The sequence below is a fragment of the Mus caroli genome, unplaced genomic scaffold (assembly GCF_978045245.1).
Source record: "Mus caroli unplaced genomic scaffold, Mus_caroli_1 scaffold_9, whole genome shotgun sequence".
In the NCBI taxonomy this organism is placed as follows: Eukaryota; Metazoa; Chordata; class Mammalia; order Rodentia; family Muridae; genus Mus; species Mus caroli.
This window is the reverse complement of record NW_028227264.1, coordinates 30,850,491-30,871,045: the sequence shown is the minus strand read 5'-3', so window position 1 is coordinate 30,871,045 and position 20,555 is coordinate 30,850,491. Positions and strand designations below refer to the sequence as shown.

At 35.5% G+C, this 20,555-nt stretch overlaps 1 protein-coding gene across 4 annotated transcripts in view; it reads right to left on the bottom strand.

Annotated features, from left to right (window-relative positions):
- Positions 1-20,555, bottom strand: part of LOC110303552 (triadin) — a 172,788-nt gene that overhangs the window by 94,324 nt on the left and 57,909 nt on the right. For all 4 annotated transcript variants that reach the window (XM_085842740.1, XM_085842741.1, XM_085842742.1 and 1 more), the window contains exon 2: positions 16,973-17,182. In XM_085842740.1, coding sequence (XP_085698866.1) covers positions 16,973-17,182 — 210 coding nt within the window. The remainder of the gene's footprint in view (positions 1-16,972; positions 17,183-20,555) is intronic.

The following is a 20,555-nucleotide window of genomic DNA, read 5'->3' as shown; positions in this document are numbered from 1 at the left end:
GACCAAAGTTTGGACACTTTGCCCCTTCGTAGAATTGGGAACAAAACACCCATGGAAGGAGTTACAGAGACAAAGTTTGGAGCTGAGACAAAAGGATGGACCATCTAGAGACTGCCATATCGAGGGATCCATCCCATAATCAGCCTCCAAACACTGACACCATTGCATACACTAGCAAGATTGTGCTGATAGGACCCTGATATAGCTGTCTCTAGTGAGACTATGCTGGGGCCTGGCAAACACAGAAGTGGATGCTCACAGTCAGCTATTGGATGGATCACAGGGCCCCCAATGGAGGAGCTAGAGAAAATACCCAAGGAGCTAAAGGGAACTGCAACCCTATAGGTGGAACAACATTATGAACTAACCAGTACCCCAGAGCTCTTGACTCTAGCTGCATATGTATCAAAAGATGGCCTAGTCGCCCATCACTGGAAAGAGGCCCATTGGACTTGCAAACTTTATATGCCCCTGTACAGGGGAATGCCAGGGCCAAGAAGTGGGAGTCAGTGGGTAGGGGAACAGGACTGGGGGAGGGTATAAGGGACTTTTGGGATAGCATTTGGAATGTAAATGAAGAAAATATCTAATAAAAATTAAAAGAAAAAAAGAAGAAATAAATGGAAGTGCCCTTCCTGTTGCCTTTCCCAGTTTTTTGTTGCTAGGTTGGTACCATTCCTTCTAACACCTTTTGAAAAGGATGGCCTTTTGTCAAGATAGCAAAGCATGAGATTTTGTTTCAATGGGCCTTTGGGTCTTCAGCTGTGAAGGTTCCTGGGTCATATGAATTTTTATTAAAATCTCTTCTGTTTTTCTGTGCTGATACTATTTCCTTCTGATTATAGTAATGTCTGCTATGATCATCAACTTGATACCTTCTGTACCTTTGCTATACATAGAATAAGGTGCTTTTGTAGCGTATGTAAACAAAAAAAGAAAAAAAACAAATATTTGTAGTTTTATAGTTTTGTGTTGATTGTTCCCAAGCTAGCATGACACAAAGTTAATTTCCTCAGGCATAAAGAGATCTAAAACATTGTTCCAATTAAATGAAATTTAAGTTTTTTCTATGAAAGGCAAAGATCACAGTTGCTCTCATTTGTGGGGCTTAGATCTTATAGAAATATAAAACCACAGGTGTACTCATGACATGAAAGTAGAATCCTAACAAAAAAGACAAAGGAATGGAAGAAAGAAACTAAAAAGTTAGGGCGGTAAGATATGAATATGTATTTTCACAGTATATTTTATACTTGCATTATAGTCTTATGGAACAGTATAAAATAAAGTAATTAAAAAAATGTTCCCATTGAAAGGTGCAGTTAAATAATAGAGGGTAAGATAAGCACATTTTAAGATTTGCTTAATTATGGTAAGTGTGTGTGTGTGACAGAGAGAGAGAGAGAGAGAGAGAGAGAGAGAGAGAGAGATTCAGACAGAGAGACAGAGATACATAGACAGAAGAGAGAAAGCAGTTTTTGTGGAGTTGCTAAGACAATGTCTGATTCTCTACAAGCTAGAGTTACAGGGAATTGGGAGCCACTCAATGTGGGTGAACTCTTCTGGTCTTGTACAAGAGCAACAAATTCTCAAGTGCCTTTAACTACTGAGCCATTTTAAACCATCTAGATTAGCATATCTTGACAATGACTATGTCTGTACTGTTTCATATGCATTCACTTAATCAAACTGTACTTTAGCTTTGGAATTATTGACTTATTGACTTATTGACTTATCTCTTGTTCTCTTTAGTTAGTCTGTTACCTAATATTATATAAGAAAATAATTTCATTTTGTCATATGAAATCATACCATATTTTACATAAGTTATGCGTTCATTATATCACATAATTGAAGAAAACACTTGTGAATGACTAGAATACTTTTTCAACATTGTACTTGTTGGTTGTCTTTTATGTGATTCCTAGAATTTATGTATGCTCACATGTTAGTTAAAATTCCAAACTCATGTAATTAGCTCATAGTTTTAAAAACATTTCTGTAAATATTTTGATGCATAAAATTTATCCAAGGTCAACAGGATTCTACTTAAATAATTCCACCTATAATTTTTCTAATCATAACTATCTACAACTAAGAACTCTAAATGTCATCTAGGTATTAGCTTAATCAATGCACACAGCTCTTGAAATGGTTACCACTGTAACCTATGGATAACAGAACTGAAAGACATAGAATTAAGTTGCCCAAGACATCATCTGCCCAACAATTAATGAGATAGAGATTTGAATCCATCACAAAGTTGCCTGTCATCTTTACTTTGGTCTGTAAATCTATGTGTTCTCTCATTATTATTATTGTTCTAAGTTTGGTTTATCTGTAGTTAGTTCCCTTTCCTACTTCCATAAACAATTCAAGAAAGGATGAATTCATTTCAGTTGTAAGGTCAAATTTACAGTCTATAATAATAACAAATCAAAGATCCAGGAGCTTGAAGCTACTGGTCACATTGCATTCACAGTCAGAAACAAAGAATGGTGAGTAAAGGTTGTGTTCTGCTCCTTTTCCACAGATATTAAAGTCTATGTTTTTGAATAGGAGATGGTGACACAGTGGTTGGATATTCAACCTCAAGATAATCACCCACTGGCATGGCCAGGAGCAAATCTTCAATGGAATTCTAGACTTTGTGAATGAATACTAACCATAACACTTGTTCAATATGATTGAACAAATTAGAAAACAACTTAAGTTTTAACTATATGAATTGTATTCAACAATATGTGTCAGGGAGAAGGGGATTGGAACAAAAACATTAAAGTGAATAGGAAAACCCTTATCATTGAAAGTTTTAGGTCTAATCTTGCAAATGGTTTTAAATATATTTTTATAATATGAATACTATCAATGCTAATATAATTATATACCTATGCAGGCTAACCATAAGAAAGAGATAAGAACAAAAAATTAATAAAATTAAAGATTAGAAGAGAAAATATTATAACACACAGTAATAAAACAGAGGTATGTTAAGAGATAATGTAAAAGCCTCTATTCTGTTTGTTTGTTTGTTTGGTTTGTTTTGTTTTTGTTTGTTCGTTTTGAGAAAGGGTTTCTCTGTGTAGCCCTGTCTGTCCTGGAATTCACTCTGTAGAACAGGCTGGCCTCGAACTCAGAAATCCATCTGCATGTGCCTCCCAAGTGATGGGATTAAAGGAGTGTGCCTCCACTGCCCGGCTTTTTTTTTTTTTTTTTTTTTTTTTTTGATTTTTGAGACAGGGATTCTCTGTATAGCCCTGGCTGTCCTGGAACTCAGAAATCCACCTGTCTCTGCCTCCTGAGTGATGAGATTAAAGGCATGTGCCAAAGTCTCTATTCCCAAAGAATGAAAAAATATAAAAGAAATTAATATATTTTTAGGCACTCTGCCTATCAAAATCAATGAAGATGCTATAAATAGCTTAAAGAGATCTATAAGTATCAATGAGATTTGAGAAGTAAACTCTTACAACTAAAACTATTCCAGGATAGAATGGATTCAATGATAAATTCTATCAGACCTTTAAAGATGGAATAATATTAATATTCTTCCAATTAGTCTATAAAATAGAGTTAGAATGATACTACCAAATATATCTCAATGTAATAAAAGCTTTAGGCAATACCTATCACCAGTATTATGTGAAATAGAGATCTAAAATATGTCTTTCAAAATCAAGAATAGGACAAGCATGCCTCACTGTCTCTACATGTATTAAATATAGGATTTAAAGTCTAGACTTAGAATATAATTTTTTTGTCAAAGACAAAAAAATGGAAGAGGTATAAATAGCAAACAAGGAAGCCAAATTATCTTTAATATAGCAGATATGACCTACACTTAAAAGCCATCAGAACTCCTTTTTAAAAACCCTCTTAGTGGTACAACCACTCTGGAAATCAATGTGGAGGTTCCTCCGAAAATTGGAAATAGATCTACCTGAAGACCCAGCTCTACCACTCTTGGGTATATACGCAAAAGATGCTCCATAATACCTCAGAGACACGTGTTTCACTATGTTCATAGCAGTCTTGTCTGTCATACCTAAAAGCTGGAAACAACCGAGATGTCTCACAAAGAAAGAATAGATACAGAAAATGTGGTTCAATTACACAAAGGGATGCTATCCAGCTATAAAGAATGAGGATATCCTGAGTTTTGCAGGCAAATGGATGGAACTAGAAAATATCATCCTGAGTAAGGTAACTCAGACCCAAAAGGACATGCACTGTATGTACTCACTAAAAAGTGGATATTAATAAAAAAAAAAAGTACAGAATACCTAGGATACAATCCACAGAATTCAGGAAAGTTAACAAGCAGAAGGGCCCAAGTGATGATCCTTCAATCCTACTTGGATGGAGAAGAAAACAATCATGGAAGGGAGAGAGAGGGTGTGACCTGTTTTGGGGGGAAGAGGGGAATATGATTAGGTATTGGAGATGGAGAGGAGACAAGAGAGAAGCCCTAAGGGCTAGCAAGCAGAATGAATGGAAATATGCAACCTTGAGGGGTGGGAGGTGGGGGTATCCTCTAAAAGGTACCAGAGATCTGATAGATAAGAACTCTCAGGACTTAAAGGGACTCAAATTCATAAGTGAATTCTGTGAACTCAGGATATCCTCATTCTTAGATGAAATGACAAACAGTGGGGAGAAGGAACTTGTAGAGTCCAACTCCAGTAGAAAGACATGGCATCAAGTGTAGGGATGGGGCTGACATCCCACCATCAAAATCTCTGTCCCAGAACTGCTTCTGTTGACGAAACAGTGGTAGCACACATCTTTAACTCCAGCACTTGGAAGGCAGAGTCAGAGTCAGAGTCAGAGTCAGAGTCAGAGGCAGAGGCAGAGGCAGAGGCAGAGGCAGAGGCAGAGGCAGAGGCAGAGGCAGAGGCAGAGGCAGAGGCAGAGGCAGAGGCAGAGGCAGAGGCAGAGGCAGAGGCAGAGGCAGAGGCAGAGGCAGAGGCAGAGGCAGAGGCAGAGGCAGAGACAGAGGCAGGCAGATTTCTGAGTTTGAGGCTAGTCTGGTCTACAGAGTGAATTCCAGGACAGCCAGTCACAAAAACCCTGTCACAAAAAACCAAACCAAAAACCAAAACCAAACCAAAACAACAACAACAACAAAAACAAAAAGAACTACTTCTGTCTAAAGGATCTGCAGGGATAAAAATGGAGAGGAGAGTGAGGGAAAGGCGATCCAGTGACAAACCCAACTTGGGTTCCATCTCAAAGGGAGGCTCCAAGGTCTGACACTATTACTGATGTTATGGTATCTTTACAAAGAGGAGCCTAGTATAGCTGTCCTCTGAGAGGCCCAACAGTCAACTGACTGAGACAGAAGCAGATACTTACACCTATGGACTGAAGTCAGGGACCCCTGTCACTGAGTTAGGGGAAGGCTGGAAGAAGCTAAGGAGGAGTGCAACCCCTTAGGAAGACCAGTAATCTCAAGTAACCTGGATCTCCAATATCTCTTAGACACAGAGTCACCAACCAGGTTGTTCCGAGGCCCCTGAAACCAGAGGACTGGCTGGAATGTCCTCAGTGCATGAAGACAAGTCTAACCATTGAGACGCATGAGGCCCCAGGAAGTGGGGAGGCCTGGCGCTTGCACAGGGGGTTGGGGAGTTGGGAGAGAAGGGGACATCCTCTTGGAGACAGGGGGTTGGAGTCATGGGATGAGAACTGTGGTCTAGCAGACTGGGCATTGGGCATCGACTGAAATATAAAAATATGAAATAATAATAATAATAAGAAGAAGAAGAAGAAGAAGAAGAAAGAGGAAGAGGAGGAGGAAGAGGGGGAGGGGAAGAATGCTAAGAATACCGCCTACATTAATTATTCACTTCACAAATGTTTGCACATTTGCTGAGCACCAGGTTATATGCCAAGTGTAACTGAAGACTTCTAGTTCAGAACAATGTTCTTACTGCTCAGTCATATTTTGGGGGATGATAGTTACCATAAAATTGATTTATTGAGATGGTAAATTATAAATGTTAATAGTTATGACTTAAATCTCTTTCACTCAACATATGTTTTAGTTATGATTTCTATTAATGAGATAAACACCAAGACCAAAGGGGGGAAAAAACCAGCCTCCTAGAGTTAATAAACATCTTCAACATTGTAGTAAGATACAAAGTCAGAAAAAAAAATCAACAACTTCAATATACACCAATAACAAACATGCTAATAAGGACATTAAAATAAAAACCACCCTATTCACAGTTACCTAATGTGTTATCTAAGAATAAATCTAAGACAAAAAGGTAAAAGCTTTACCAAGCAAAATTTAGAAACACTAAAGAAAGAAACAGAAAAAGATACCAGCAGATAAGATGATAGATCTCCCATACTCATGCATTGGCAAAATTATTTTTGTAAAAAAATACACATACACACATACATATATGTGTACAAATACATGTGTTGTATGTATATATTATGTAAGTGTATATATGAATGATGTGTAAATATGTATGTACACATTATGTACATATGTATGAACACATAATGTATATAAATATATATGTAAAGGGAAATATGCAGTAATAAAACCCATTACTTTTCATGCTATATTTCAAAAACAAATATAAAATTTAACAAAAGTAAAACATAAGTCAAAGACACTAACATATAACCTAAAACTTTAAAACCACTAGAAAAAGCATGTTAACATGTAAGGTTAGACATAAAGACATGTAAGAGCTCAAGATAATAACAAGAATTAATAAATGAGATTGGGTGAAATATTAAAAATCTGTACAAAACGAAGGAAACAGTGAAGGAACAGACACCAAATAAAATGGAAGAAAACTTCTCTCAGCTCTACAACTGAAAGGAGAGTAATAGCAGGAATACATAAAGAATTAAAAAAAAATAACCACCAAAACTCCCATCAATGAAGGAGCAGATGAAGTGGATACCAGACTATAATATATAAATGGCCAAAACATATATGAAAATTGTTTCAACATTCTTAGACATCAAAGAAATTCAATTGAATTTAAATCAAAGCTACACTGATATTTTATTGCAATGGATTTGCATAGCTATCTGAGAAATCACAGACAGCAAGAGATGTGAATGGGAAAATGGAAGAATTCCTAACACACTGCTGCTGAGAGTACAGTAGTATATATTACATAATAGTATAGAAGCATAATGTATCCACTATGTTGTTTTGATTTGTTTTGCTTGGGGGGGGGGGGCAGTTTCGAGATAGGGTTTCTCTATGTAACCCTGGCTGTCCTGAAACTCACTTTGTAGACCAGGCTGGCCTTGAACTCAGAAATCTGCCTGCCTCTGCCTCAAGTACTGGGATTAATGGAGTGTGCCACCACAGCCTGGCTGTTTTGATTTGCTTTGTCAGACTGAAAGCTCTTCAAGGATCCTAGCAGATCAATGGTGATGACTGTGATTTCACATCACAAAGAATTGAAACACACAACCTGCATCAACTTACTTCATATTAGTAAATGGTAGGTAATAAAATGACTCAGTAGGTAAGATCACCTTACCTCTAAGACATCTACTAAGCTCCAGTTCTAGAACCTATTTCATAGAGAGACAAAACCTGCCACAGGTTGTCTTTTGACCTCCATATTGCATACTGTGGCTTGTATGTTATCACACACACACACACACACACACACACATATACACATACACATACACAAACAAATTTTAGAAATTATGATGGACACATTTGTTAAAGATATAGAAAGAGTTCACTAAAGACATGAATTTAAACACCAGATGATTTTTGACAGCTAGATTTCAAAAAAAAAGTCTCAGTATATGGTATGGTATGGTATGGTATGGTATGGTATGGTATGGTATGGTATTGTATGGTATGGTGAGGATAATATTTATCCTCAAAAAATCTTAATGTTTGAGGTGGGCATGGTATCACATGCCTTTAATCTCAGAATTGGAAGGCAGAGGATCTCTGTGAGTTTGAGTCCATCCTGGTTTATATGATGAGTTTCAGGACAGACAGTGCTACAAAGTGAGACTCTGTCTCAAAGAAACAAAATACAACAAAACAAAATAAAACAAAAAGAAAACAAAACAAAGCAACAAATGTTTCACACCACTAGATACTTTGACTCTGCAACCAACCACCTAGGAAGCATACAATTTTCAACTTTTCCTTTAAAAAATAATAATGTAGTTTTATCATAAGTCCAATAAAAAACTAAGACCAAAATTAAGAATTTTACAAGCTTATGTTTAAGAGATCACTCCAATTAAAAATGAACACATTTTTCTTTATCTATTTCCTCATTTTATGAAGGATCATTAAATTTTTGTCTAATAATGACTGGACTCCTAGAACCCTCTTCTTCTTAGGTATACTTCTAAGCATAGGGAACTGGGTAAAAACACAAATCCTTTTAGTCCTATTGGCCTAAAGAATCAGATAGCCTGGGACATTTATGAAAAATGTGGACTTTGAGATAAGATTTTAATTACAAAAAGAAGCACATAAAATGTCTGCTTGCTATTCTATAAATCCCAGTTCACATGAGAATTTATAAAGACTAAAATGTTATTATATTCACTGTAATCCCTGAACTTTCCTAAAATATAATGACATAATCACATATATAATGAATATATACATCCATAGACAAATGCTTTCCTATGCACAGCTGCAAATAGGTAGGCAGGTATGTAGAAAATAAATAGATAAGTAAGTAGTAGATAGATGGAGAGAGAGAGAGAGAGAGAAAGAGAGAGAGAGAGAGAGAGAGAGAGAGAGAGAGAGAATAAGTTGGAGATTTTCCCAAAATAATTTCACTCTGTTAAACTCAACATCCCAATCAGCAGTGCACCTGCTTAACTAGGATAAGTGCCAAGAAAAGAAAAAAAAATAGGGAATTAATTTCCAAAGCAATAGATAAATGGCACATCTCATTAGAAACTCTATTTAAAAGAAATATTTGAGGGATGTCTGCAAGAATTTTGTAATAAATTGACGCTTATACCATCACATCATTGTCATCTTTCTTTTCAGATTACTGATCTTATTTCCCCCTAATAGAGTTCAAATTCAATCTACATTTTATGAGTGATTGCCTCCTTATGCCAAATATACATTCTTTTCAGAGATTATTGTGTTCTAATAATCACTAAGCTAGGTTTGATATCAATATATTTTGTGGGACATTTGGGAAATTTTCTAAACGGTAATAGACACCCTGATCCAATGTATGCTAACACATTCCCATTATCAATAAGAATATTAGTAAATTATAACCTTGCTTTTGTGCAAGAAATGCTACAATTATGGCAGTCTTGCATATATGCACCGAGGAAGATGAAAACTATAAGAAATTTCTTAACAAACAGGATTTGTTTACATTTGTTATTGCTAAAGTGAAACCTGTCCCTTTGTTAACTGCCACAGACCCTCTGGGCCCCTTTGTCTGTGTGGAACGGGTCTCTAGTCGCGAGTGGGCAAAGTGTCGGATGAATTGACAGACAGATGCACACAGGAGAGGTTGTGTAGAATCTGAATGTATTTTGTTAAATCGAGCATCAAACTTTTTATACAGAAGACAATAAGGAAGTTGGGTGACATACCCACAAGGTACAAAGAGGTTACTGGAATCTTACATAAAACAGAGGAATGCAAACTCAGAAGGTCTAATGAGAACCACCTGGGATAGAATTTATTGTTAACAACTGGGATCAACAAGGTCTCCACCTAAGATTCACTTAATCTTAGAAGCCAGGGTCAAGGGCTTCATGCCCTTGCCATAGTTCCTATTTTAGTCTATTGTATAGTCCACCTTCCCCTTAGGCCATTGTAAATATGTGTGTATGGGTGTAACTCTGCTATAGTTCTAAGTATCTATTCTGGTTTCTCTTTTGGTCTGAAACTTCCTTCTTCCTTAGCGATGGTAAATTTCTGTGTAAGGGGCTATTCTGAATGTCAGTGAATAGCAACATTCTTACTGAATTTCAAACCCATGGTCTTGCTCAAGGAGGTTCTAGGACTGTTGGAACACTGGCGAAGGCTTTAGCTATGTCAGAATTCAACCTTAAAGGCACTTATATTAAGATAATACTAAAAGAGAGCACATGGGTCCATACACTAGACTAACACAGGAATGGAAAATTAATGTATGGGTTAGAGAGAACGCCAGATTCCAGGAGCAAGTTTCTGTGAAACTCATTTGCCTCGTGAGTAGCTTCCAAGCCTCAGCCTGTCAAGCTGACTCGACCTGAGAGTGTGGCAGTTAACAACTGAAGGTAAGGAATTTCTATCAAGAGGACTAATTTGTGTCCTCAGAAAACAGCACATCAGTCATCTCTCTGTTTTCCCTACGAGCTTCTTTAGAAGCTTGAGTCATAGAGTCAGTTGCTTCCATGAGAACCTAGCCTCTGTTACTAAAAGACTAGTTTGATTTTTCTCCCTAAAAGTTTTCTGTTGGCATTTTCCAGGAGAGATATAAGAGCAATGAGCAGAACAATGGGGTGATGCTTCGTCTTAAATCCTGAGTTTTCTCCTCTTTTAACTTCATTTTTCTCTCAAAAGCATCCTGTTTTGAATGACTAAACTATATAGACATCCCACATGTATATGCTGTATCCCCTATAATATTATCAAAGTAGAATTGAAATTTTCTCAAATGCTCCTAGATAGAAATTCCCAGGTAACTGTTGGGAAAGGGGAAGGCAGACTGTAGGAGCTAATGCAGCAATTGTCTGACCTCTGAAGGTGGGTGCTGGGTGTATCCTTGCATCCTTTCACATTTCCCCCAATATCTTGGCCATGCTTGTGTAGCAACATCCTCCTTGGTCTCTAGTTTCTGCTGGGATTTCTGCTTCATGCATCTCTAAAGCATGGCATAGTCCTTCATGATCAATAACTCACCTAAACACTTAAGGTGTTAAGAAACAAATGAAGGTCACAGTCTGTCCTTACTCTCCTCTATTTTATTTCCATCTCCCCTCTCAATTCTCAGCATGACGTTCCACTCAACAGCAGGTACATACAACATGACTAGTCATCTCCCAGGAATTCATGAGCTATGGGTGTTGTTAATCCTATTCTGTAACAGGCAGAGTGCTTCTGCTATTTTCAACACTGACAGATAGACCCAATATTGTTTGAATATTTTTCAGCTGTTGCACTTGGCAAGGAATCAAGAAAACTGAAATACTTTCCCAATCTATTTATATTTAGTGTCCTAAAATTTGTCTTCATTATTCTGAATAACCCAAATTATAAATTCTATAGAAAAGAAATGGAGATATATCTATCACAGACAAGGAAAAAGAAATCCCTACTCATGTTAGTGTCAGGGTTATTTTTGTGTGTTCCATGAATAGGATACATGGTAAATCATAAAAAATTCTGAGAATGAGAAGTTATGAAAGCTGCTAGCTTAAAATCCTCATCCTAAAGTCAATATAGTATGTATTTAATGGAAATAAAGTTTCTTTTTGAATGAACCTATTCTAAAGGTTTCACAGTATTTATCTAATGTTACAAAGTACCAGATAGTAATTTGATACAGAGCCAACCATGCTGGCCTTCAATATAAGCTTCAACATGATTCCATATGCTGTTAGTCCTGTTTTGAAGATATTAATAATTACATATTCAAAATCTGTTGGGGTGTTATAAAAGACTCATCATGTATGTATTCTAACTTCAAGTAAATGTTTAAATTATATCAATTAAAAACAGTATTCAAAATGCAGTTTTCATTCTCTAAATCTCTTGAAGTAAAATTGTGGTGAATCATTAAAAGGTCTCATTAGTAACTCACTAAAGGAATGAATGAAAATAGAATTTTACATGTAAATGAGTACACCTAATCTATAAGGAGATTGATATGAGGTCCATGAGGTTTTGCTACAATTGTGCCAAGTCTTTGAACATATTCTTCTTTGGACTATAAATGGATCATTTGAACTTTAATAAGCAAAAACCTTTTAGATAGTTTGTAGTTTTTAAATATTTGTTTTCAAATTTTAATTTTGTAATTTTTCATTTCCAATCCACTTATGGAACTCATCTTATTATGACATGTGTTTCTGAGTGCCTGTTTTTGTTGTAATATCCATTTGTCAACTAGAGTAGTGCATGTTCTTACCTTATATATGAATATTTACCAAACATGTACAATTTGGGAATATAGGCTTTATGAGAATGAAATGTGTGACAACCAGACACCAACACCTCATCACGCCTCCCAGTCCAGTAATATTCTCTGTTTTGTACTCTTACTTCGAAAGGCTTTTCAAAACAATAGTGGAGTTATCCTGTAAATCTAAAAGAATTTGCAGAAATGAAATCAGATTTCAAAGACTTGAATATGAGGCCAATGTGGCTTTGGCTCTATTCTTTCCGATCTAGGAGGATCGACGTCCCCCCCCCCCAATGCTGTGGGGACATACAGGTGTTAAGTAGCTGATGAGGAGACACTTTATAAACAGTTTCATTAACCTCAATCTTTTATCAAGTGCTGTCTCTGCCAATCTTTTAAGTGAAATCTCTGGATGAAACTTAAGAGTCACATATATAAACCATTTCCAAATTTCTGACCTACAGATACTATGGAATTACAAATATTGCTATAGTAAGCCTCTTACTTTTGAAGTAATTTCTTAGTCATGGATAACTGTTTAGAACAGGTAATATTTCATTGTATAATCACTTTCATTCTCTTCTTTCACTGTTTTCTTTATTCCTAGGACAAAGCTTAATAAAGTTTCAATTAAATGAAATAAAATTATATATGTACATTTCTTCATAAATTAAGATGTAGTTTAAATCTCAAAATGTCAAAGTTATGCATTTTTTTAAAATAATATACCACGAAAGACTTTATATGTGTCTGATATTCATAGATAGAGATGAATAAAACAATTTTTCCTTGAAATAGTTTGTTTCTGCATGATACAGTCAGGTCAACCGATAGCTCTAATACATTCCACTAATGCTTTTTAATAGATGTGCAATAAGTGCTATAACTAAGAGAATATATTATACCATAGCATGTTATTTTATGTATTACCAAAGGCATCATAGATGAAGGATTATGTCAGGAAACATGAATAATTCTTACTATTAACTTGTTACTCTACCTCTACCAGATTCTAGAGCTGGGGAAATACTGTTGTATATGGACAGCAAGAAAGAAAATTTTACATTTGCCTAGGATGAGCAGGTAATAACTGAAATAAATATGGTTGAGAAATTGGATATATTCGCTAAATTATAAGATTAAAAACAAAGAGCTAAGCAAGTTCCATGAATTTCAATGTAATTTTTATACTTAAGCAATAGTAAAAGCATTACTTTTTTCAGATGTTTTATGAATATACCTTTAGATCTATATTAATAGGTAGGAATTGATGCAGATAGTACAAAATGTCATAAATTCCCTGAAAAGAGAATGAAATGGTGAAGTATCATAACATATATGGTGTCACTAATAAAACAGCTCAGATTTTTAAGTCATTTTTGTTTACAAAGCTTAGGCTATGATGAATTCTCCAGCTCCAAATAGACTTTAAAACTGTAGGATCATTTTGAGGGGGTACAGTGATTTTATCATTAATAAATGTGGGTATCATAGGAAGGAAATTCACAGAGGATCTGTGCTTTGTATGGAAGACTAACTGAAATACTTACCATCAGATAATGTGACTGTAAATCATAACAATCCATAGCACTTGATGACAGTAGCTCCATGGGAAAGTTTATCTAATCTTTATGTAATCTAGGCAAAGGACATTGTCAATAGGACAAATGACAACCAACAGATTTGGAGAAGATCTTTACCAATCCTACATCCAATAGGGGGCTATTGTATATCCAATATATACAAAGAATTCAAGAAGTTAGATTCCAGAGAATCAAATAACCCTATTAAAAATGGGGTGCAAAACTAAACAAAGAATTTTCAACTGAGGAAAATAGAATGGCCCAGAAGCAGCTAAAGAAATGTTCAACATCCCTAGTCATCAGGGAAATGCAAATCAACACAACCCTGAGATTCCATCTCACCCCAGTCAGGATGGCTAGGATCAAAAACTCAGGTGACAGCAGATGCTGGAAAGCATGTTGAGGAAGGAATACTCCTCCATTGTTGGTGGGGTTGCACTGATACAACCACTTTGGAAATCAGTCTTGTAGTTCCTCAGAAAATTGGACATAGTGTTTATTACCAGAGTACTCAGCTATATCACTCCTGAGCATATACCCAAAAGATGTTTAACATATAACAAGGGCACATGCTCCACTATGTTCATAGCAGCTTTATTTGTAATTGGCTGAAGCTGCAAAGAACCCAGCTGTCCTTCAAGAGAGGAATGGATACAGAGAATGTGATACATTTACACAATGGAGTACTACTCAGCTATTAAAAAACAAAGAATTCATGAAATTCTTCGGCAAATGATGGAACTAGAAAATATCCTGACTGAGGTAGCCCAATCACAAAAGAACACACATTGTATGTACTCACTGATAAGTGGAAATTATCCCAAAATCTCAGAATAGCCAAGATACAATTCATAGATCATATAAAGCTCAAGAAGAAAGAAGACCAAAGTGTGGGTGCTTCAGTCCTTCTTAAAAGGGGGAACAAAATACTCACTGGAGGAAATACAGAGACAAAGTGTGGAGCAGAGACTGAAGGAAATGCCATCCAGAAACTTGCCTTCCTGGGGATCTATCCCATATACAGTCACTGTCTTAGTCAGGGTTTCTATTCCTGCACAAAAGTCATGACCAAGAAGCAAGCTGGGGAGTAAAGGGTTTATTCAGCTTGCACTTCCATGTTGCTGTTCATCACCAAAGGAAGTCAGAACTGGAACGCAAGCATGTCAGGAAGCAGGAACTGATGCTAAGATAGTCACCAAATACATACACTATTTTGGATGCCAAGAAATGCATGCTGATAGGAGTCTGATATAGTTGTCTCCTGAGAAGCTCTTCCAGAGCCTGACAAATACTGAGGCAGATGCTAACAGCCAAATGTCTGACTGAGCATTGGGACCCCAATGCAGAAGTTAGAGGAAGGACTGAAAGAGCCAAAGGAGCTTGCAACTCCTTGAAAGAACAACCAATATCAATCAACCAGAGACCCCAGAGCTCCCAGGAATTAAACCACCAACCAAGCCAACCAAGGGGTACACATGGAGAGACCCATGGCTCCAGCTGCATATGTAGCAGAGCCTTATTGGTCATCAATGGGAGGGGAGGCCCTTGGTCCAGTGAAGGCTGGAGACTCCAGTATAGCAGAATGCGATGACAGGGAGGCAGGAGTGGGTGGGTGTGTGGAGGAACACTCTCATAGAAGCATAGCAATGGGGATGGGATAGGGGGCTTCCAAGGGTGAAACCTGGAAAGGGGATAACATTTGAAATGTAAATAAATATCCAAAAAGAAAAAAGAAAGAAGCAAAAATTAAATAAAAATAAAAATTAACTGAAGGTAGTTTTGCAGTTTATAGAATAAATTTCTATGTCTACTTACAAAATTAACTTAGAGATAGTAGATTGACATATAGCTCTCTAGAATATGTATTACAAAATAAGTTAAGAATATTTCATGGCCATTTTTATTTTTGAGGTTACAGTAAATGAAATAATATTTTAATGGAAAGGAAATACAAAATTCTGCAATCCATTATACTTAGTAAACATGTGGTTTTCTAGAGTAACATAACCAAACTTTTTTCAGCTAAAATTCTGTCATTTTATATTATAGAAAATGCAACTACATTTTCTTTCAAGAGTCCACCTAAGAATACAGTAAAATGCATTACCTATTAGAGCAGAAGCTTACAACTATTTAGTTGACATTTTGCTCTTGTCTCTGTCTAGTAAATGATGCTAAATATAGTTCAACTAGCAAAGATAATAGCTAGCAGAAGTCATGTCAATAATGCCTCTGCATCCACAAACTGAAATAATCGACATCTATTCCTTTATGGTATTTGCATTACAGTTTTGGCTCCTGGAAAATATCAACTGTCTGGTACATACAATAGGTTCTTGATCAGTAGTTGGTAAATGACTAAAGTTCTATGAGAAGAGAGAATTCCTGAATAGGTAGACTCTAATACTTTATGTCTAGATGCTAAAGATCCTATTGCCACTGGAGATAAGAAGAAATTGAGGGAGAAAATAATGTGGATGAAGAGTACATAAAGGTGATAATGAAATATTTTTGCTAGTTGTAAACAATGATGGGCATAGATTTACTTACTCATCTATGCATTGAATGTGCACTGATTACTCAAGTAATTAATTTCCTCCAAAAACTCAGTAGATAAATTATGATAGGTGTCATATATATATTTGAACAAAGATACAATGATCCTTGAGATTGAATTACCCTTAATAAAAATTTTATCCTTTCTCACTTGCATTATTCCTGTGATGTGCCAAACCCATATAGACACTCAATACGTAGTAACTCATTATGAATAAATCTGAGGAAATCCTCTTTATACCTTCTATTTTCTAAAATGAAAAATAGGCAGGGTTCATAGAAGGAACAGAGTATGTGTGGAAAAGAAACTTGAGACCACATGTCAGTGAACCTTAGAAATAATTCAAATATCTTTTGTTTGTCTAAAATTGTTTAATCTAGTTTGTGTGTTATTTTGTCAAATATAAAGCCCATAAGTTATTCTTCCTTCATATCTGAATAATTCAGATCCAAAGATAAATTTCTATCAGGCTTTTTAATCATTGTTTTTTATAAGGCTTCATGAAGTTTTTAAGATGACATTAATTGCATTTTCAGGGAACATAAAACAGGGAACACAATAGACCAAGAAAGTGAATAGAAACAACCAACTCCAGAGCTGCCCAGCACCTCTTTCTGTTTTTTATTCTTACACTAAGCTGTGGTGGAGAGAAACAATGCTGCACCTTGGGAGAATATTTTCCCATTGACTTTAAATCCAAATATAATTCTTCTTACCTGAAAAGTTTTTATAATCCACTAAATCAAACATCACGATAGCAACAGCTGACCATGTGATAATCAGAGCGATGACAAGAAGCCAGGCTGCAGGGGAGCTGAATGTTGTCACAATGTCTTCGGTGACAGACCTCTTCAGCACCTTTCCAGGGGATTTAGGAATAGATCCATTTTTGTTGTCTATCACAGTTGTGGTTGTCGATGCATTTCCTAGGTGAGCACCCAGAAAATAAAATACAATTCATAAATTAACTTCAAATATAAGAAACCAAATAACACAGACTCTATGAGTCTAGCAGACTGTTGATGCTAGTTTCTATAGTAGAATACACCTATGCAATGCAGGACAATAGGCCATAGCCCATGACCACATTAGCTGAATTTTACTGATTTACCCTGACCCCAGAATCCAGGACCTTAAATGAAAAGTGATCTTCATCTCCTGTAAGATTTCCCATTCTTACTATTTGAAGCAGTAGTGAGTTTCTTTTGGCCCTAGGTGTATTTTATTAGATTGACCTCTATTTAGACTCTCCTGCAGCTCAGAAAGCAAGCAAAAGAAGCATCAATTATGGAGAGAATAAAAAGTTGTAATGAAGTAGTTCAAATGAATGAAATATTTCTTGATATCCTGAACATATTCTGTAATGTGTCCTCATGGAGATCATTACATTTCAGTAGGTATAGACAACTAAGACTATCTTATATTATCAGATACATATTATCAGAACTAGGAGATTTTTTACTATCAGTTAAATTACTTATCCTTGATTGTAAGAATTTATAGCTCATGCACAGTGCACAAAATATATAAAATAAGCAGATAAGTCACATGTATCATTTTAAATCTCACCATTCCAAAAAAAAAACTCGTGTTAAAACCTTATTTTTTCTAATTTTCTCCATATGTAAATATGTTTAATTTGCATGTAGCTAAGAAATATATAAGTGGTACATGTATTTCAGTGTAAGAAATTCTTTAAATCAAGAACTAAAATTTGGGCTCTTGAAAGAGATGTGTACAAAGTGATGCTTCTGGTATAATTTTAGTTTATAAGGTATTTTTTTAAGTACTGGGTGAATATTTGCATGCAAAGTAAATTTCTGGTTATTGAAGTCTGAATATGTTTTTCTTCCATAAAGTGATAGTTTATCTTCACAGAAATAAGATAAAAGGCATACATTTCTTTGACCACCCAGAGATAAGAAAAGCCAGCATATATCAATAGGTAGTAGTTCAAATAGAACACAGCTACACAAGTAATTTTTAAGATAAAATGGCAAATATGGTCTTAGACTTTCAAAAGACAAAAATGTTAACCAGGGCACCATTGGCAAGATGTTTTAAATAAGACTTCTAAGTAGCTTTTGATAGGTATTAGCAATAATAATGCCAGACTTTCTTTTTCAAAAAATGAAAAGGACACTATGGAGATGCATGCTTCAAGTTCATGAACTCAATTTAGTGGAAATGATAGCAAGATGGAATACTACCTTTAAAAATGGATTTCCTGAACTGTATTTGAAGTGGTACTCAAAGAAGAAAAAATTAGAAAGAATTCACATCATATCCTCTCATTGATTTTCGTGCCAAATTCCCATCACTCCTAATGGTAGTTCTGAAATGGATGATTGACTGCAGTGCTTTGAAATGAGATTTAAGACCCAAGTGAGGCCACAAGTGGACCACATCTATCGAATAATGATTTTCAGGAGAGTAAATGAATTATGAGTGTTTAGGAGTAGCCTACCTGAAAGTTGATATGTTGCTGATCTCCAGTATTTTGACATCTAGAAAGTTTTCTACTAATCACAAAGAATTGCCTCTATACTCCAGAGGCACTTGAGTGTGTCAAGTAGTTGAGCTGCAGACAACGCTGCATCACCTGCGATGTCTTCCAATTGTACATGAAATTTTAACAAGATTTGACTCAAATTTCTAGAGTCTTGACCTCATGTTTAGAAAGTAGAAAACTTTAAATGCAACATTTTAAAAATCATTTTAATCAGGGAAGAAAATAGAAAATGCAAAGTCAAGAAGTATGCAAGTTCACAGTTTAAATAGTAATATCATGTTTTTTAATACCTTTTTTTTTAGAGACTTGATGGAAGTTCTGAATCTTAATGTACTTTTTGTGCTTAATGACAAGAAAACTATGGCAGAATTTTCAAACCGGTGAAAATGGTAAAATGAACACTAATTTATGAATTTCATTGCCCTCTTTAATTTATTTTTACCTTCACACTGCCAAATTTTGCACATATAAATTAATCAAGGCTCAAGTGATATAGAAATGCACACTGAGAATTCAACTAGAAAACAACAAATAAATGGAAAGTACTCAGAAGGTGATCTTCCCTTTACCACAAAGCACACAAAATTGTACCTTTCATTTTCCATTCAAATTTGCTACTGAAGTTGCCCAAAGCCAAGAGACAGAAAATTGAGAGGGCATAAAATTGCCTTCCTTGACAAGATAAATGCAAGGAAAAGAGTGTGTAATCTGAGACTACATTATGTTTTAGAAGCACTTTAAACATGACAAGATCAGGTTATTGATATTCTGGAAAGAATGAGGGGTAAATGTTAATGGACAGTTTGACATAGGCTTTGCTTCTTGAAACGTTGCTCTTCAGAACTGGACCAGAGACATCAGGCGTACTTTTAAATTCTATTCCTTTTGATTATGTTGATTGCTATATAGAATCATGTACCAAAGATGTGGGGATCTGACTGCACAGCCATGCAGCTCTGCATTGTTAAAGTAGAAAAAGGAGCAGCTGTACAATGCTTCCAAAGATGGCTTCACAATCAAACCATGCAGGGAAGTATAAATCAGAAGCCTCGGGCAGAAATTACTTAACCTCACTATCCCTTATTGATCACTCAAAAACACTGCCAACTATACTAGCCCACTTTTATCCCAGTGAAGAACCAATATGAGGCTAGACAAGAATCTCCAGGGAGACAAGCCTAGATTACAGATTGATATCAGTAAAACAACGCATTTTACCTAATAAGTATTATGAGTTTTGCATTTCAGCATGGGATGTAGTTTGTATATACACACACACATATATACACATATATACATATATACATATGAATTTTCTAGGAGGTCTCTTGAAAAGATGTTTGTGCAAGTACAAAGTTGAAAAGGTTATAAAATCTGTCTTTTAACAATGTAATTAGTATTTGTAGAATGTATATGCATTATATAGAGAGTCAGGATGAATTAATTTTGCTTTTCTGTAAGTATATAAAAGCTAAAAGATATTAACAGAAAATATATAAAAGCAACCAATAGTGACCTTTGTTAAAATAGTTATATATTTTTATCAATATATGAGATAATTCTGACCCATCAGAAATCATGTAATTTTTTTAAAGAATGCAAATTCTAGATATTTGAAATATACACAAAATCACTATCCCTTTTCTAAGGATTAAAATTACTTTTGTTAACAATCTGGAACCTGATTCTCTGCCAAATTCAATTAAAGTCTCACATTTACATTAATATCATATTTCCAAAATTTTGGGTGGGTATGATAATTATAATGAAGTTATAGAGGACATTTT